The sequence below is a fragment of the Peromyscus maniculatus genome, chromosome 13 (genome assembly GCF_049852395.1).
Source record: "Peromyscus maniculatus bairdii isolate BWxNUB_F1_BW_parent chromosome 13, HU_Pman_BW_mat_3.1, whole genome shotgun sequence".
Classification (NCBI taxonomy): domain Eukaryota; kingdom Metazoa; phylum Chordata; class Mammalia; order Rodentia; family Cricetidae; genus Peromyscus; species Peromyscus maniculatus.
In genome coordinates this window covers 25,166,197-25,185,426 of record NC_134864.1, presented here as the reverse complement: position 1 = coordinate 25,185,426, position 19,230 = coordinate 25,166,197, and the positions used below count along the sequence as shown (strand labels likewise).

General features: G+C 42.5%; 1 protein-coding gene across 8 annotated transcripts in view; it reads left to right on the top strand.

Annotated features, from left to right (window-relative positions):
- Positions 1–19,230, top strand: part of Ptprm (protein tyrosine phosphatase receptor type M) — a 706,714-nt gene that overhangs the window by 271,043 nt on the left and 416,441 nt on the right. For all 8 annotated transcript variants that reach the window (XM_042259959.2, XM_076549820.1, XM_076549821.1 and 5 more), the window contains exon 4: positions 14,715–14,793. In XM_042259959.2, the coding sequence (XP_042115893.1) occupies positions 14,715–14,793 (79 nt within the window). The remainder of the gene's footprint in view (positions 1–14,714; positions 14,794–19,230) is intronic.

Here is a 19,230-nt window from a genome sequence, read left to right as displayed (position 1 = left end):
ACAAAAACATTATCATATTTTCCGATGGGACACCAATAAAAATGAACAGCGAATTATACTACTCGGTTGTCTTCCTTTTTGTATTTTGTTACTGTTCTGGCTCGAAACTGGGTATTATAATATCGCTCAGGTCGCCTTAGTCTCTTGAGTGCTGGGATTACGGGAGTGTGCCACCCTGCCCAGATAAAGAATTACCCTCACCCCTTTTCTCCAATGAAGATGGAACCGAGGTGTTTGTGGGGGGCTAAGTAAGCCCTCTGTGGTTGAGTTATAGCAGCCTGCTCCTGTTTCCTAATGTGATAAAATTTTCTTTGGTTTTGTTATGTTACAGAAATGTTTTACTGTTTATGTTTCTACTTCTCTATATTTTAGAGGTTTATTTTTAAGTGTGTGTATGTGTGTGTGTGTGTGTGTGCACATAAGTGGTGGTGACCATGGGGGTCAGACATGACAGATGCTTCGAGCTGGAGTTACAGGCATTTATCTGCTTCCTGATAGGGCCTAGGAACTGAATTGGGGTCCTCTGCAAGCACAGTAACCACTCTCAACTGCTGAGCCATCCCCCCCAGCCCTTACATTTCTTTACTGAATTCATTTGGCAAAGCAGAATAAAACCTATAGAAAATGCGTAGGACCCACCTTTGGGTTTTATTTAAGGTAAAACCAGCAAGGAAGTGAAGACAGGCACACACTCTTTAACTGGGTGTCTAGGGCGCTGACAGGTGATTTGCACATGAACATTTCCCTTGGTGTTGGTGAGCAAACCCTTCTCTTTGCTCACACACACGGGCCAATGGCAGTAGGAGGGCTGATTTTGTTCCTTCCTGAAGCAGGGAGGCTGAGAATGTTGCGGTGTTCAGTAGCTTCCTCCTTCTTTGGCAGGCATCACCTAGAAGAGGAACTGACATTATCCGCCATGCAGACAAGCTAATGTCAGAAGGGCATTTGGGGAGCTAAGGAGGGCACACCCAGTGGCTCAGCCTATCTGGCAGCAAGTGATGTCCCCAAAGTCTCCAAGGACTGTGAGCAAGCAGTATCCATCCCCTGGGACATTAGTGGAGATAATGAGTAAATGTTGAGTCTCTCCTCCAGTTGTAGATATCTGAGCCACCAGGAAGAGTCTGATAAGAGACACAGGAATCTAAAATAACCCAAACACTAGTACAGGGAATTCTCAGTCTCAATCTGTGTAGTCGTAGAACACTGACTTAGTGCATGCAGTCATCTCCCTGGAGGGATTGGGTCTGGAACAATGACCAACTCCCTTTTGCATGTACTCAAATCTGTGAAATCTCAAGTTCTTTCTTTAAAATGATAGCGTATTTGCATATAACCCAAGCATATCCTCCTGTGGTCTTAATCTTTAAATCCTGTCCGGATTACTTATAATCATTACTATCATAGTGCCAGGCTACATAAATAGGTGTTCTACTATTATGTGGGGAATGAAAGCAGCGGAGGGCCATACCTCCCTGAAGGTGCCCAAGCTCATGTGGGATGAAGAGAGGATCAGAAGTCAGTGTGTGTCTCATACAAACCTAAATTTTTGTCTTAAAACATTTTTCATCTTCAATTGAACTTGTGGATATAGAACCACGGGATATGGGAGCTTCCTGCTCTGTACCATGGCTTCTGTGGTTCCCAGGAGCCTCTAGTCATGGTGTGTTTGGTCTGCCATCAATTCATGACCTTGCTTATGTTAATTCATCAATTGCTTATGATAATTATGTTGTTAACACCGAACCTATAACAACACTACTCCTCTTACCTGACTAAACCTTATTTAGCACAAATGTTTTCCCTATGGGACCCATCACAGCCTCTTCCACTTAAGATCAGGTTACAACAGCATTTCAACACTATGTTTGGAGCCGTTTTACAATGCAAATCACTAATACAAATATCCCAACTGTGAGAGGCGAAGGCCCTCATGAGGATACTTTTTTTTTTTTTTTTTTTTTTCGGTTTTTCGAGACAGGGTTTCTCTGAGTAGCTTTGCGCCTTTCCTGGAGCTCACTTGGTAGCCCAGGCTGGCCTCGAACTCACAGAGATCCGCCTGGCTCTGCCTTCCAAGTGCTGGGATTAAAGGCGTGCGCCACCACCGCCCGGCTAGGATACTTTTTTTTTTTAACTGTGTGAAAGCTCACAAGAGACAGCATTGCCTTGCTTGGCCTCAGCTAGGACCCTGTGTATGAGGCAGTTCAGATCTTTGCTACTCTCTGCATGTCCATAAATGACCATCAAAGTGTTGTAAGGATTGATCTGAGGCCTACATAGAAATTTTAGGGAGGTTGCAAATTTACAGCACAAAGAGTTGCTAAGTAATAAAGATGGATTCTATTTTACATTAAGCTAGTTCCAAGAAACAACGAGGACATAAAAGTAAATATTGCAATAAAAATATTCTGCAATAAAGATGACTCTAATTTTTTCATATAATCACAGTGTAGATGGGGCTAGGTGAACATTCTATTTGGTGGGTGGGGGAAGACTGGAAAGACATCTGGCTATAACTTGCTTGCCACAAATTCAGATCCCCAGCATCCAAGTAAAAAGCCAAGTGCAGTGGTGGGCTCTTATAATCCTACTCCTGGGGAGATAGAGATGGCAGAATCCTGGGGCTTGCTGTCCAGCCAGTCTAGCCAAATTCCTGGGCTGCAGGTTCTGTTAGAAACCTTGTCTCAGAAAATAAAGTGGAGATCAGTTGAGGGATATACTTGGCATTGACCTCCAGCCTCCAAATTTATGTGCACACAGGCGTATACACACAAACAGATACATACACATACAACAATCACTGTTGGTGAGTTTGTACTTGACACAAACTAGAGTCATCTTGGATGAGGACCCCTCTATTGAGGAATCACATGTATCAGATTTTCCTGTGGACTGTCTATATGCATTTTCTTGTTGAATGATTGATATGGGAATTACCTAGACATCTGTGGAATTTGCTAACCCTGGGCAGGTTGTCCTAGATTGTTTAAGAAAGAAAGCTGAGCAAGCCATGGAAAGTGAGCCTGTGAGCAGCATGCTTTCGTGGTCTCTGCTTTAGTTCCTGCCTCTAGGTTCCTGCCTTAAGTTTCTGCTTTGGCATCCTTGAGTGATACAATATGATTGGGATGTGGAAGCCAAATAAACCCTTTCCCAAATTGCATTTGGTCATGGTGTTTTATCACAGCCACCGAGACCCAAATTAAGATATCTACTTACACATGAAATGTATGTTTTTGTTAAAAGTCAAGTATCTTAGTTAGCTTTTAATTGTCAACTTGGCACAGCCCAGAGTCATCTGAGAGGGAAGCCTCTATTAAGGAGAAATATTGTTGATCACATTGGTCTGTGGGGGTTTATCTTGATTGTTAATTGATGTAGGAGGGTCCAGCACAGTTGTTGGTTCCATCCCTACCCAAGTAGTCCTGTGTTTTCTATACTTTCCAAGTACAGAAAGCTAGGTAAGCTTGAGCCCAAGGGAAGGAGCCAGCCAGCAGTGTTCCTCAGTGCCTTCTTGAGCTGGATAGTTTTGTCAACTTGACACAAACTGAAGTCATCTTAGAGGAGGTAACCTCAATTAAGAAAATGCCTCTCTTAAATCAGGGTGTAGACAAATCTGTAGGGCATTTTCTCAATTAGATATTAATGGGGGAGGGCCCATCCCATTGTGGGTGGTGCTATCCCTGGTCTGGTGATCCTGGGTTCTATAAGAAAGCATGTGCAACAAACCAGTAAGCAGCACCCCTTCATGGCCTTTGCCTCAGCTCCTGCCTCCAGAATTCTTGCCTGGTTTGAATTCCTGCCTTGGTTTCCCCAGTGGACTGTGATTCAGGAAATGTAAGCAGAATAAACCCTTTCCTCCCCAACTTGCTTTTGGTCACAGAGCTTCATCATAGCAATAGTGACCATAAGACATGTCTGCTTCAAGTTCCTGGCCTGACTCAGCCATGGACTGTGGCTTGCAAGTGTAGCTAAAGTAAATCATTACTCCCCTGAACTGGTTTTTGTGAGAGTATTTCATTACTGCAGAAGAATGAATATAGAAGCCCACAGACAACAGTGTGTAATCCAAAGCCACCTGATACCAGGGAATGCAGTAGGAAATGGGAACTGAGGGTGGGACATTAATGTTTAAGTATTACATTTGCTCAGTAGTTCTTTTTATACAGAGAAAATTTTGACTTGTGCATTGGATTTTGTTTTACTTTGTATGGCGTGGGGGGGGGTCTATAAAATAATTAGCGTTTATTGTTTGGTTTTGGCAGGTTGCAATTCCCTGTCTTAAAAGCTTGGTTATGATATTCCAAGCCGTGGTGGGCTTTTAAAATAACACCTATGCAATTGAATTGAAAACCAGGGCAGCAGGGGTCCTGCCTGGCATTACTGGAGTGGCGGGCATATTGTATTTAGCTGTGACAGAGTATTGCTTTTGACATGTGCTTTCTTGTTAACCGGAGTAATGACAGTGTGTTGGAAAGCCAAGCAGGGAAAGGCTCTGAAAACAGATAGTAAATATCTCAGGCTTTGCAGCCCAGACGGTCTCTGTGGCAACTAGTCAGCTCTGTGGTTGTTGTCTGGGAACAGCCAAAGCCAAAATGTAAATGCATGAACATGGCTGTAGTCCAATAAAACTTTATTCATGATGTGGAAATTGGAATTTTGTATTGTTTTTCTCCATCACACAAATTCCGGAATCATTTCGATTTTTCCTCCCACCATTGAGAGCTCTAAAACTATCCTGCGTTTGATAACAAAGTAGAAACAGGTGCGGGGGGGGGGGGGTGTCAGATCTGGCCCCTGGCCGTTGTTGACTAATTCTTGTTTAAAATTTTATGTTGTTACAGTTATTTCTTATGTCAGGTGTGGCGGAGCATGACTCTAAACCCAGCACTATGGAAGTAGTCCCTGGAAACCACAGGATGTAAATGGATTCACCCTGCCCACCAGGGCTTAAGAAACTCCGGGCTCACTTCTTCTTTCCACCTCCCATACATCCATCGGAACAGGGGCTGGACAGAACCATAGGTCTAGTTGGGACCCCTTACTGATTTCTTGGGCTAGCTCCTAATTGGCCTTTACCTCTCGGGTAATTTGCATATAAACAAATTAAGCAGAGCCCAAGAACATCCTCTTTGTCAGCAGCCCCCTGTCATGTCTCCATGTGTCAACCAAAATCTTCATCTATGGCTTAGAACACCTCTAACATAGTTCATGTCACTGTCCACCCACCCCATCCCTCATAGTCAAGAGCACTACAGTAAAGAAAGCCTGTAATACTTGTGTTTCTTGTACTATATGTACATGTGTATACATGGGTGATACATGTTACAGTTCTGTTTATACCTGATATTTTGGTAACATGATATGAATCCAGACACTTGGAGGAGAAATAGGCTTCAGATTGCATTCTAGTCCTGCTACCCTGGGTGACTTTAGAAAAGTTCTTCAACCTTTCTGAGTCAGTACTGGTCTTCAAGTGGTAGACCAGTTGGTACTTACCATGGTTGACTTTGGAAAACTAGATGGTAAAGTCTGTAGATCAAATCCTCACACTGGTCCATTTTGTTTTTCCAGAGGGATCGCTGGTATCTCCATGGTATTGTTTTCTCTGATGGCGATATTTTCTGGGCCGAGGCACTGGGGTTTGCAGGCATTTCTGCGGCTGCCTCTGTGTTCTGCACCCGCAGTGCTTAGCCAAAGCAATCTTACCCTTTAACAAAAAGGGTGCCTTATTTGATTAAAAAAAAGGCAGAGAGACAAAAATACCACTTTAGATCTTGAATCTTCCTTAGTAAGACTCTGACTAGAAAGAGTACAAACTGGAAAGTTGGCCAAGATGGCAATAATTGATGACAGTGAACCTTTTTATGGGATTCTAAAAAGCGTGTCCAAAAAGCCTGTTGAAGGTGAGCCTCTTGACATGTTTTAACCATTTTGTTTTTTAGAAATCTCATAGTGGAGCTCTTCGCAGTCAAGGTGTCATCCTTACCATCCTGCTGCTTGCTAGGATAAACCCAAGCTCCTCATAGCCATGGTTTGTCCTGAAACCATTGTGCTGGATGTAAGCTTGATTGATGAAGGTCAAACCTTCAAAGCCCTTAACCGGGTATTAAGAGAGAGCTAGAAAACACCTCTTTAAACAATATGCTTCACAGGCTGAAAAGATGGCTCAGCATTGAGCGTGCACCCTCGTGTTCTTGCAGAGACGTGAGCTTGTTTCCCAGCACCCATGTAGCAGTTCACAACTGCCCGTGACTCCAGTGCTAGCTCTCTTCTGGCTTTTGTGAGCACTGTGCTCACGTACATATATGCACAGGTGTGTGCATACACACGAGCACACACAAGCTCCTAATTAGAAATACCAATGTAGAACAGCTTTTAAAAAATGTGTTTCAGTTGTTAGAGAAACATGGAGCCTATTGCTTTAAATTTGTAGCAGGTAACTTCCCTTCTGTCTAAACACATAACGTGTGTACTTAGGAAATTCCGTGCAGATAATGACTATGAATTGTGTATGTATACATATGTAAACACACATTGCATATGTGAGCATACACTTACAAATATTGCTAAAGATCATTTCTTCTCGTTTCTCATGGTTATCTCAAGCACCTCACTGCTAAGTCTCTGCCTTTGTTCTGAAAGTCTCTGGTTCACGGCAGAGGCAGCCTGCTCTAGGGAGCTGGCCTTCTTTTAACCTTTCAAAATCCATTTTGTGATTGTTTTGAGGGCAGATCTTGCTATGCTTGAGTCCAGACTGAGCTTACACTCCTGGGATAAAGTGATTTTCCTGCTTCAACTTCACAAGTAACTTGCACTCCAGGTGTTTGGTAGTAGACTCTGCTCAAAATCTTTTATGATCCGAGTGGTAATGCTCCTAAGTGCCTGGTGGTAATGGTGTCAGTGGCCAGCACCTTCGGCTGTCTAGTAGTTACCACTTTTATTTATTTACTTATTTATTTGTTTGTTTATTAATTAATTCATTTATTTAAAGAATAATATAAAAGATAAAACAAAAATGAACACATTGGAATTGGACAAAACAAACCAGAAGGAAAAGAACCCAAGAGAAGGCACAAGAATCAGAGACCCACTTGTTTATATACTCAAGAATCCTATAAAACCACCAAACTGGAAGCCATAAGATGTACATAAAAGGCCTTGTGTAGACATGTGCATGTCCTGTGCATGCTTCCTCAGTCTCTGAATTCATAGGAGCTGTGATCATGTGGATTTAGAGGGCCTTGTATTCTTGGTGTCCTCCAACCCCTCTAACTCATAAACTCTCTCTGCCCCCTCTTCCTCAGGGTTCCTCGAGCCCTAAGGGATGGATTTCATAGACACATCCCTTTTAGGGCTAGGTATCCCAAGGTCTCTCACTCTCTGGCTAATGTCTGTCTGTGGGTCTCTGTATTTTTTCCCATCTGCTACAGGAAGAGGCTTCTCTGGTGGTGGCTAAGCAAGGCACAAATCTATGAGCATTGCAGAATATCATTAGAAATCATTTTATTGCTATTTAAAATAATGTTTTTAGAACAGTAGTTTGGTTTTTTCCTAGGTCCCTGGGCTGTCTAATCTCAGATTCATGGTTACCCAAGCAATGTTGGATACAGGTTCCATGCCTGGAGTAGGCCTTAAGTCAAATTAGACATTGGTTGCTTACTCCCATAAGCTTTGTGCCGCCAATGCACTAGCAAATCTTGCAGGCAGGACACCCCTGTAGATCCAAGGGGTTGTGGCTGGATAGTTCTTCACATTTCCCTTTGGGTAGTATGCAGAGAAATTTCCTGTACCAAAGATACTAGCATGTAGGGGTGAAGGCTCCAGGTAGTCACCGAATCAACTTTTCTGTGTCCAAAGTGTGGGTATTGTCATCAGCAACGGGGCCTTGTTGTCAGTATGTGAAAAGCAACTTACAGTCTTCGCAACAGCCTGGGTTGTTGGGGGATTTCGTGGGACCCCTTTGGCCAACAAGTCAATTAGATGCAACCCATTCGTAATACTGCAAGCTCCATTTGGTAGCAAGAGATGTCCAGCTGGGCGCTGTCTCCTCTTTGACAACTTCATTTAGATTACCTTCATATATGTATGTATTTTAGGAAGTTTCTACTGTATTAGGTTTTCATACTACTGCTCAAATGGCCCTTAATTTTGCTGTTTCTCCCCATATTCCCTCTCCCATTCCTATCTCTGCCTCCTCCTCCTCACTTGGTCCTCCTGTTCCAGTACCCTCCCATACATCCTTATCTATTCTATTTCCCTTTCCTAGGGAGATCTATCTATTCCTTTCTCTATATGTAATAGTTGGTTATCATTGTCTTAACAGCTAATATCCTAAGATAAGCAAATATTTCTCTTTCTGGGTCTCTGTTACCTCACTCAGGATGATTTTTTCTACTTCTATACATTTACCTGCAAATTTCACATTTTCATTTTTTTATGGCTAATTAATACTCTATTGTGTAAATGTGCCACATTTTTTTTTAATCCAATTTTCTGTTGAGGGGCAGCTAGGGAGTTTTCAACTTATGAATAGTGCAACAGTGAACATGGTTGAGCAAGTGTCTCTGTGGTAGGATGAAGTGTCCTTTGGGTATATGCCCACATGTGGTGTATAGCTGAATGTTAAGGTAGATCAATTCCCATCTTCCTGAAAATCTGCCACACTGATTTCTGCAGTGGCTGTACAAGTTTGCACTCCCACCAGCAATAGAGGAGTATTCTTCTTACTCCACATCCTATAACCAAAGATACTAGCATGTAGGGGTGAAGGCTCATGAAGGTGAAGTAACATGAGCTGTGACTTGTTTTATTAATTTTAGCCATTCTGACAGACACAAAATGCAATCTCCAAGTAGTTTTGATTTGCATCTCCCTGATCACTAAGGAGGTTGACCATTTAAGTGTTTCTTAGCCATTTGAGTTCCTTCTTTTGAGAATTCTCTGTTTAGACCGGCACCTCATTTATAATTGGGCTATTTGTTTTCATGATATCTAGTTTTTTGAGTTCTTATATTAGCCCTCTGTTGCATATGTAGTTAGTATAAAATCTTTTTTCATTCTGTAGGCTGCTGCTTTGTCCAAAGGGCAGTGTCCTTTGCTGGGCAGAAGCTTCTTGGTTTCATAACTCATTAATTGTTAATCTTTCTGCCTATGCTAATGGTGCTCTGTTTAGAACGTCTTTGTGTGTGTGTGTGTGTGTGTGTGTGTGTGTGTGTGTGTGTGTGTGTGTACAAATGAATTCAAGGTTATTGCCTGCTTTTTCTTCTATCAGGTTCAGTGTATTTAGTTTTATGTGGAGATCTTTGGCCCATTGGAGTTGAGTTTTGTGCAGGGTGATAAGTGTGGATCTATTTGAATTCTTCTATATGCAGACATCTAGTTTGCTCAGCATCATTTGTTGAAGATGCTGTCTTTTTTTTTCCATTGTGTATTTCTGGCTTCATTATAAAAAAAAATTAGGTTCTAGAGATTTATTCCTGGGTCTTCATATTGAGTCCTTTGATCAACGTGTCCATTTTAGTGTCAAAACCATGTTGTTTTTTACTACTGTAGCTCTGTAGTACAAATTGAAACCAGAGACAGTGAATCCTCCAGCAGCTCTTTTATGGTTCAGGAATGTTTTAGCTATCCTGGGTTTTTTGTGTTTCCATACGAAGCTGAAAATTGTCCTTTCAAGGTCTGTGAAGAATTGTGTTGGAATTTTGGTAGAGATTGCATTGAATCTGTAGATTGCTTTTGATAGAATAGCTGATTTTACTAGATTTAATTCTGCCAACCCATGAACATGGGAGATCTTTCCATCCTAGGTCTTCTTCAGTTCCTTTAATGTCTTAAAGTTATCATACAAGTCTTTCACGTGGATGCAGTTATCCCAAGATATTTTGTATTGTTTGAGGCTGTTGTGAAAAGTGTTGTTTCCCTGATTTCCTTCTCATTCCATTTGTCATTTATATGTGGAGGGCTACAGATTTCTGAGAGTTAATTTTGTATCCAGCTACTTTGCTGCAAGTGTTTATCTGTATGTTGAGTGTTTTGATTATTATGTGTCAAGAGGACTTCCTTTTCTGTTCGAATCTGTTTGGTGCTCTGTATGCTTCTTATGTCTTGATAAGCATTTCCTTCAGGTTAGGGATATTTTCTTCTATGATTTTGTTGATAATGTTTTTGTGCCTTTTGTGTTTGTTTCTTTTCCTTCCTCTACAGTGTGTAAATATGCTCAGGTAATAACACTATATTAAAATTAAAACATTATGCGTTGATGGATGAATAAGATATTCTCTCATATATTCCCAGTGATCATGTAAACAAATATAGTCTTTACAAATAGAAACCTGGAATTGTGTATCAAGAATCTTTAAAACATCCATAATATTTAACTTGAACTCTATGATGTAGGTCAGGGCTATGGTAGGGTTCTGGGCTCTAGTGGAGGCATATTGTCCTGTCTGTAATTGTGTTTTTACACTGGTGTCTACACACCTGGGTTTGGGAAGATTATAATTCTAGGTGCTGGTATCTGGTCTTGTCTTGTTGGGTGGGTGTTTTGTGCCTTGGTATCTGTTGCCCTCTCTGCTTCTTAAGAAAGTGTGGTGGTTGTGTGTTTCTGGGTAGGAAATTCTTCTGGGATCCTTCTGGCTGTGACCACTGGGGGTACAGATAGAAATGTAGTTCTAGGTATTGGGAACTGACACTTAGAAGTGAGGGTGGGCTAGGTAGGGGGACTGACGGGCATGGTCACAAGACAGAGGAAAGCCAAGTGTCCCACCAGGATCTGTTTAGTCCCCTGGGAATGGGGGCAGAGAGTGAGGAGAGACCTCAACATGTGGTGTGCTACAAAGCAGGGAGTGAGACTGGAGGATTGCTTTTGGAGGAGCTGAAGGAGAGGTGAAGATGTGCCATTAGCCTCCCTGCCTCCCTGGCTGGAGTGCACAGTGGGCACTTCACTGAGCTACCTGGCAGGTCTTTGCAGAGCCTGCTGCCACCTCTGGAGCTGCAGCTGGTGACTGTTAGGCAGACCTGCTTTGGGGGCCTCAAAAATTATTTTCTTACACCTGCTTTTGACATTCATCTTTTTGCCCCTCATTTGTCCTCTTGCAGAACTTAGATGTAAAGAAATAAATTACCCTGGTCCCACATAGGAGCATCCAGGCAGTTTTTCCTTTCTGTAGGATCACCAGTGGAAAACAACATATTAAACTTATGAACAGGACCGAGTTTTATTTCATCTCTGCGCTTCTGTGCGGCCCCTCTCTCCCACACGTGTGTTGTTTTATTATCAGGGCTTTCTGGTGCAGAGCTGTGAGTCTAGGTTTCTGGGTGTGTTGTGCTTGCAGTGTGGACCCCCGCTTTCAGTATTTCCACCTGGGGGTCGGTGGGTTGCTGTTTCTGGTTTTGCATAAACACAAACTAAAGTACTCTTAGGAGCCAAGGTTTTGCTCAGTGTGCAGGAACAAGAGAGGGAACATTTGGAAACAGATGGAGATTAAGATTACTGCGACTCACTGCATGCTTCAGACAAATATGTTATATCCAGACTACTCATTCTGTTGAAATATGAAATTCTTGGAAAAATTTTCCCTTTTATTATTTTTTTTAATTTAAAAATTCATGTAATATATTTGGATTGTGCTTTCTATAAACTGATATGTTTGCGGAGTGGTACTTGCATTGTGCATGTAATGTGTTCTTAGTAAATAGTTACGTAATTACTTTTTAAACTAAACTGCTTTATGATCAGTGTGGCACACAATAGTAAAAGCTAATGAAGATTGACATGGCACCCAGTTTCCCCAAGTGGGAATAATTTGCCAATTCCAGTATGATAGATATCACAGCTAGGTATTGGCATGATGGAATGTTCAGTACTTATTATGACTTACACATAGTTTCTAATACTTGCATATCACTGCATGTATACACATATCCATACACACACACACACACACGCACACATGCACGCACACACGCATGCACGCACTCACATGCTTAATTCTTTTTTTTCTTTATTAAGAAATTTTCTACTCCTCATGCTATCCACAGACCCCCCCTAGTCCCTCCTCCCAACCCCAGCCCTCTTTCCCAAGCCACCCCACACCCCCACATCCCCCAAATCAAGGACTCCCATGGGGAGTCAGCAGAGCCCAACACACTGAGCCTAGGCAGGTCCAAACCCCTTCCCACTGCACCAAGGCTGTGCAAAGTGTCACACCACAGGCACCGGATTCCCAGAAGCCTACCCATGCACCAGGGACAGATCTCGATCCCCCTGCCTGGGTGCCCCCCAAACAGTTCGAGCCAAACTACCATCTTCCATGTCCAGAGGGCCTAGTCCAGTCCCATGGGGGCTCCACATCCACTAGTGCACAGTTCATGGGCTTCCACTAGTGTGGCCAGTCATCTCTGCACATCCTCCCATCATGATCTCGACATCCCTCGCCTGCAGTATCTCTCCTCGCTCTCATCAATTGGATTCCCGGAACTCAACATGCTTAATTCTTTATGATTCAGTTACCCAAGAAGATGGTGATAGTAGGAACTGACAGAGTTGGCTTAAGTTGCCCTTTTCAAAGACCATCCACCCCCTCCTTCCACTTCTCCCCTGCCCCTTACTCCTGGCAGCCATTAGTCTGGCTTCTATTCCTAAAGTTTGACAATGCAGAATAATTCATTCATGGAATCAGGTAGGGTGTAATCTTTTAGAACTGTCTTTTTACTTTTTAATCCAGCACAATTCCCTGAAGATTCATTCATGCTATTGATTATGACAGTATTTAGTTCTTTTTCATTGCAGAGTAGTAGTCTGTGGTATGTTGGGCCAGTCTGTGTAATCATTCATTAACTAAAGGACTTCTCAGGTGTCTGTATTCTTTGGTTTTTATGAATAGAGCTTTGGTAACTGTGTGCACGCTTTTTATATGAATGAAAGTTTTCATTTCTCTAGAATGAAAAGAGAACAATTACTGGGTTGTGTTAATACTTTCAGGTAATTCCTTAGGATAAGCAAACTGGTAGTCTTGACCATCTCCCATCCCCTTCAGTCTTGTTTTCTCTAAGGATGAATCATTTTCAAATGTGCCATTCACTCCCAAAGGCTGATATCACCAGTTTCTTCATTCTCTACTTCTTGCGGGACCCAGCAGTGACTTAAAACTTTTTTTTTAAACACTGCAGAAGACACTTTTATCATTCTCCTTTGAATTCCCACATCTTCATCTAAAGTTCAGTTAATCCCATCTCCATGTGAATGGGAAGTGGATTTCCTGTCCTCTAAGCAATCTTCTGTAACCCTGCCATGACTGACTTTTGCACTTGTAGGACCCGGTCATGATCATGCCTACCTGTGCACATGACTGACCTTTGTTCCTGTAGGACCCGGTCATGATCATGCCTACCTGTGCATGTTTATTACCCTCTTTACAGTGTTAGCTCACTTTCCTCTTTCAGCCTCTTAACACCGACTCCTGATGGGCTGCTGCCCTGGGTACCCAGTGCTGGGTACTGTTACCTACATGGTAACAATGATGAACACAGACAGCACAGACCTAGAAGGAAGGCGAGCGTGGTTCCTGACATCACTTGTCAGCCCACTGTGGGGAAGATAAGTAGAACAAAGCAGCTGCCACTCTGGCGGCCCAGAAGCTGAGAAGGGGTGCCTGCCTTTCAGGCTTCCTGCTTCCCCCCTTCTCCATCTGGACCCCAGGCTGTGAGATTGTGCCACCACATTTAGCATCAATGTCCCCATTACTTATCCCTTTCAAGAAACACCCTCAGAAACCCTCACAAGGTAAAGGTATGCTCCAGTCATTGGTCCAGTCAGATTGGCATCACAATTAGCCATCATAAGTACCCTGCACTTTCCTCAAGTATAACTAATGGCCTTGCTTTCTCCCTTCCCTCCTCTCTCCCTCCCCTCTTTCCTCCTTTCTCTTTTTTCCTTCCTTTTCTCCTCCTCCCCTGTTCTTGTATTTCAAGTTTTTTTTTTTTTTTTTTTTTTTTTTTTTTTTTTTTTTTTTTGCCATGGTTCCCTGGATTTGTCATAGATTCTCAAATAGTACAGCTTCTCCAACAACAAGCTCTTCCCCTTCATCTCTCCTCTCACGTCCCCCCTCATCCCACCTCTTCCTGAGTCCTCCCCCTCATCCCTCCCTCCTCCTCTTAAATGTAAAAACCTAGGATCCCAAATGTCTCATTCTAGGCAGAGGCCTTCAGAAATGTTTCCTAAAGAAGCTTCAATCTTAACCCTGCCCCTCGAACAAGAGATCACAGTATGTGGGGATGGGGTGGGGGGATGAGTATCACAGATAGGAGAACTTTATTATTTTGGAGTGATGGTTTACTTTGCATCATTTCCGTTTTCTGATTCTTTTAAAGACCTTGGTACTTTACTCAACCCTTTAAAATGACTCCTTGACCCTTTCTTCCCTGTATCTGTCCTCAGCCATGGTTTCCCATCACTGCACAGATGACCTCTCAGGCAGGTGCTATGTGGCCCTACCTCTGCCCTTAAGCCTCCTTGGACTAGACCAGGTTCAATCTTACTCATACTTGGGGTTGAGAGCCTGGAACAGTGGTGGACAAGTGTTAGCCGTTAACTGCTTTACAGTTGCTGGGAAAAATAAAAGGAGGATGAGTGAGTGAACCTTTATTCCTCATAGGAGTTACTTGCTAAAAATCTTATAAAAATGAGTTAATGACATTAATCTCACCTCATTTTCCAGGTGATTTTTGAAGTGGTAACCTCTGGACACCACGGCTACCTTGCTATTGATGAAGTTAAGGTCTTAGGACACCCATGCAGTAAGTATACTTTCCTTTTGAATGTGGGGGTTCATCACTGGGCCACATTTACACCACAGACTGAAAGATGGGGGGGGGACCCGGAAAGAAGCTGTCCTGCCAACAGTTTCCTGATGGGCTCTAGATGTGAGTTCCAGATCTAGCCGCCCCACAGCACACAGCCTGTGTGCAAACGTATATCCTTTGATATCTTTGCAAATGCAGAGCAGGTGTGAGGGACATTTGGATTTCTATTTTCAGTATTAGCACAGGATTAAATGCGGCAGGTTGGCACTTTCCATTCCCAAATCGAGTGTGTTTCTATGCCTGTTCCCAAGTTTTTGTCACACAGTTCCAAACAGTATGGACCCAATAGACGTAGGATCTACCCAATATAAAATACCTTCCTTAGCCATCTGTCAGCACCGGGTTTGCCTGTCCCTTCTCTGTATAAATTAGTACTTTAAGAATGTGCAGGAGGGAAGAAAGGGCCTTTATAGAAAGTTAATATGACACTGGGTAGGTGGCTTAGTGGGTAAACTGAGACCAAGGAGGCAGACCACAGGTACCACCATGGCAGAGAAGCTGGTTCTGTATCTGCTTACCTTCCCTTGGGAGGTGCCTGCTTGTCTACTACTCCTGAACCTTTGTGTCCTTGGCCTTCACTAAAACCTGGACAGGATTATCAGGATGGGTCAAATGCCCACTCCCTTCAATCATTTGATGCAGTTTGGGAAAGTAGGGGTAGCATTTCCACTGTCATAAAGATCCAGGCCTGGATTTTTTTTTAAACTAAGAAATCTACTATGCTGGGCAGTGAAACACAACAAATAACCTCTCTCTCTCTCTCTCTCTCTCTCTCTCTCTCTCTCTCTCTCTCTCTCTCTCTCTCTCTCTGTGTGTGTGTGTGTGTGTGTGTGTATGTGTATGTATGTATGCATGTGGGTATGTGTGTATGCATGTGGGTATGTGTATATGCGTGTCTGTGTGTGTGTGTGTATATGTGTGTATGTATATGTGTGAATGCATAAGTATATGTGTGTATGCATGTGTGTGTACATACATGTGTGAACTATGTATTCATAATATTAGTTTTCGTGACACTATTAGCTTTTCCTTCCATATATTCTAATAAATGTTATTCATCTGTTTCATTTTTTTTCTGTGTTTCTGTCCCGCGATGTCCATGGCAGTTTGTCCACAGAATCGAGTCCATAGATGCCCTAAATGGAGGGAGTCAGCTCTTGACTACTTACAATAATGAGTACAGTTTAAAGGCTTGGTATTAGTAAATGGGGGCAGGGAGGGGCAATGGTATGTACTCAGTAAAAACTTGTTTGCTCCTGATTGTTTCTGTCCATAGTTGGCTGCATCTGTATATGTACAGTTTGTGGGTTTGGAGCTCTGGTTGTTGTCTTGTTTGGGTTTTTCCCCCCATTTCCACTTACGTTTTTAAGATCAATCGGTAGTGTTCAGTCATAGGAATATATCACAGCCGGCACTTATTTTGAACATTTGGTGCCTCCTCCTCTGTTTTTGTCTATTAAAATTATTGTTGTGGTACAGCATGTGTGTGTCTCCATGAGAAAAATATATGTATGTGTCTAAGAAGCCAAGTTGCTGGAATGTGGGGAGACACGGTGTTAGATTTATCAGCTGCTTCCAAATTGCTGTGAGAAGTATCTGAACCAATTTGCTTCCCACCAATGGTGCGTGGACATTTTATTTCCCCTGTATCCTTTCCCAAGACTGATACTTTCGGAGTTTACATTTTTGGCCATCTGAGTATTGGCAGCCTGCTTTATTTTTAGAATGCCTGGCATGCAAAGAAATTGGCAAGTTGCTACATTTCCTGGGTCTCTGCTGATGGCCCCTGTCCAAACCATGAAAGAATGGTTAGATCCACAGTATTAAAATGCACACACTTGTAGGGAGAGCATTTCTTCAGTTGCCTGAATTAGAATAGATCATTAGACAGTCCACTGTAGCTCTAGAGGGTACCTGTGCGGTCATTATCCCACAAAGGCATCATGACACAGTTGCCTCATTTCATCCCCAGGGCCTTTACTGTCTCTGATGTCTTTTTCTGGTCCTCTGAAGCTGGCCCCGTGTGAAGGTTCACACACACACACCCATCATCTTGTTCATGACCAAAGCTGCCATTACTTTGGTCACATGTCACATTTGCCTTTTCTTCTGTATCAGTAAGATGGGGGAGGGGGGAGTTCACAGAGATTCTTCCCACTTTTTTCCCCCGAAAAGGTTTAAAAAAAATTAAAATGAACAAGGCTGTCACTGGTAGAAACATCTGGGCAAATTCAGGAAACAGAATATAATTATCTGAACTGGAACTTGGCCAAGTCCTTACACCATAGCCGCCAGCTTTGGAAAGTGCCCCAGGATCTGCTAACATGCATGCTCCCGGCTTCTGAGTCACTATGGAAAGGAGGACAGAAAATAACCCAAAAGTTCTGCAAACGTACTCAGTGCTGAGCACTCTGATGTATCCTGCCTCCCTTCATCTTAGAACTAGCTGCCTGTGGACAGATGTTGGGCTTCAGTGGGTCCAGGTGAGATGACCTATGGCCAAGGTTACCCAGGGCATCCTAAGCCTGCATCCTGGGTTTTCCTCTCCTACATAGGACCTCTGGCTGACATAGGAGCTCCTTGAACGAAGCCTCTGTGCTTCCCACTGGGTTCCAGGCTGTGTGTTTAGCACAGACATAAAGATCCAGTACTGAACCTTCTGTGACTGTGTTCCTACATATATATGTGGCGGTGTTGTGACAGTGTACATTGCTGTGGAGTCAGCTTCCCATGCCACCAGGGATGCATTTCTGATTCCTCCTCTGAAGGTATGCACACTCATATTTAATTGGCTTTGCCAGTTGCTTTATGAGACACAGAATGGAGCAGCAGGCTGGTGGCTGAGGGTTAGCAGGTGATGTATGTTGCAGTGGCCCTGTGAACGAAAAGCTGTTAAGTGGGTTTGATTATAGCTCCTTGGTAGTTATTTCTTCATATTTCTTCACGTAATCTGTGAGTTTATGGGGGAAATGTACAAATAAAAATTGTAAGGATGAAGACATTTGGTTTGATCTTAAAATAGAAAGCTTTACAGGTAATATTTTGTGAGATTTCTTACCAAGATTGCTAAACAATAATCAATTGTTTTGAAATTTCGATGCACATTGAACTTAGATTCTCAAAGGAGCATTAATATTTCACATTGAAGGATGTTTTCCACGGGGAGGCAGAGTTGTTGAGTCTCACTGACTTCACTGAGTCCTGTTTGGACTCACATGGGTTTATGAGCCAACACGACAGCAGTTTCCCAACAGTAGTTGTTCTCATAGAAGGATGCAGTTGCTCGTAAAATTGATATTAATGTAGTGACAGCAGATGCATGATCAGCCTGAAATGTGGAGATGCTTGTGCGGAATCAGCAGCTGTCTACTTAAGACTCCTTCTCACAAACACAGATAATTCTTGAATTTGGTATGCACACTAAAAACTTATCTTGAATTTGGTTCAGTAATCCCAGTAGGAAAAACTGAGAAGGATGTTGTCAATAAATGTTTCATAAATGTCTCTTTGGTTTAAACACATTATGAGTGTGCATCTTCGACTGTTGTGTGGTACCTCACTTTTTTTGTATGTGACAAGTTCTCACAATGTAGAACAGTCTGTCCCTGAACTCATGATCCTCAGACCTCAGTATTCCCTGTGTTGATTTCATGGGCATATGTTACCAATTAAAACTCTTGGGTATTGCTGTAATCACTTTGTGGTGTTAATGTATATTTTTATATATCATAAACCACAAATACCTTAACAGATTTACTGACATGTCATTTGCATGCCCTACAAATGCCTCATTTAATGTGTATGCTTGAGTTGTTGGTTGGACTTGCATCCTCACTGCACCTGAATTCATGCAGTGGGTTATAGTCACAGCACAGGAACATTGAATGCATTGCACAAATCTACCTTAGGTCTGTGCATATAAGATGTGTACGAAACATGAATGAATTTCACATTTACCCTTTAATCTCACATCCAAGGCGCACCCGATGATATATAGGCAAATACTATATAATATGACAATATTTGCAATCTGAAAACACTTTGGTCTCAATATTTCAAAGAAGAGATAGTGAACCTACATTATTATGCTTAATTACCCATTTCTCTCACCACCCTTGAATTATTTACTGGGAAATAGTAAATCCAAATAACTAAATCGATGGATTTCTTAGATGTAGGGGGTTCATTTGTGTCCCTTTTGAAGTTCAGAGCCTGCTTGCCAAGTGTGGTGTTTGCCACTGTTGCCTGGGTAGTTCTGGGAGCTTCTGTTTATCAGTGCATCCTTGCTTGTGACGACAGTTATGGGAGAGGCCAGTGCTCTGGTTATTCTGGCTGTCGGGTACACTTCCAGTTTGTTTCAACCTTTGCTAT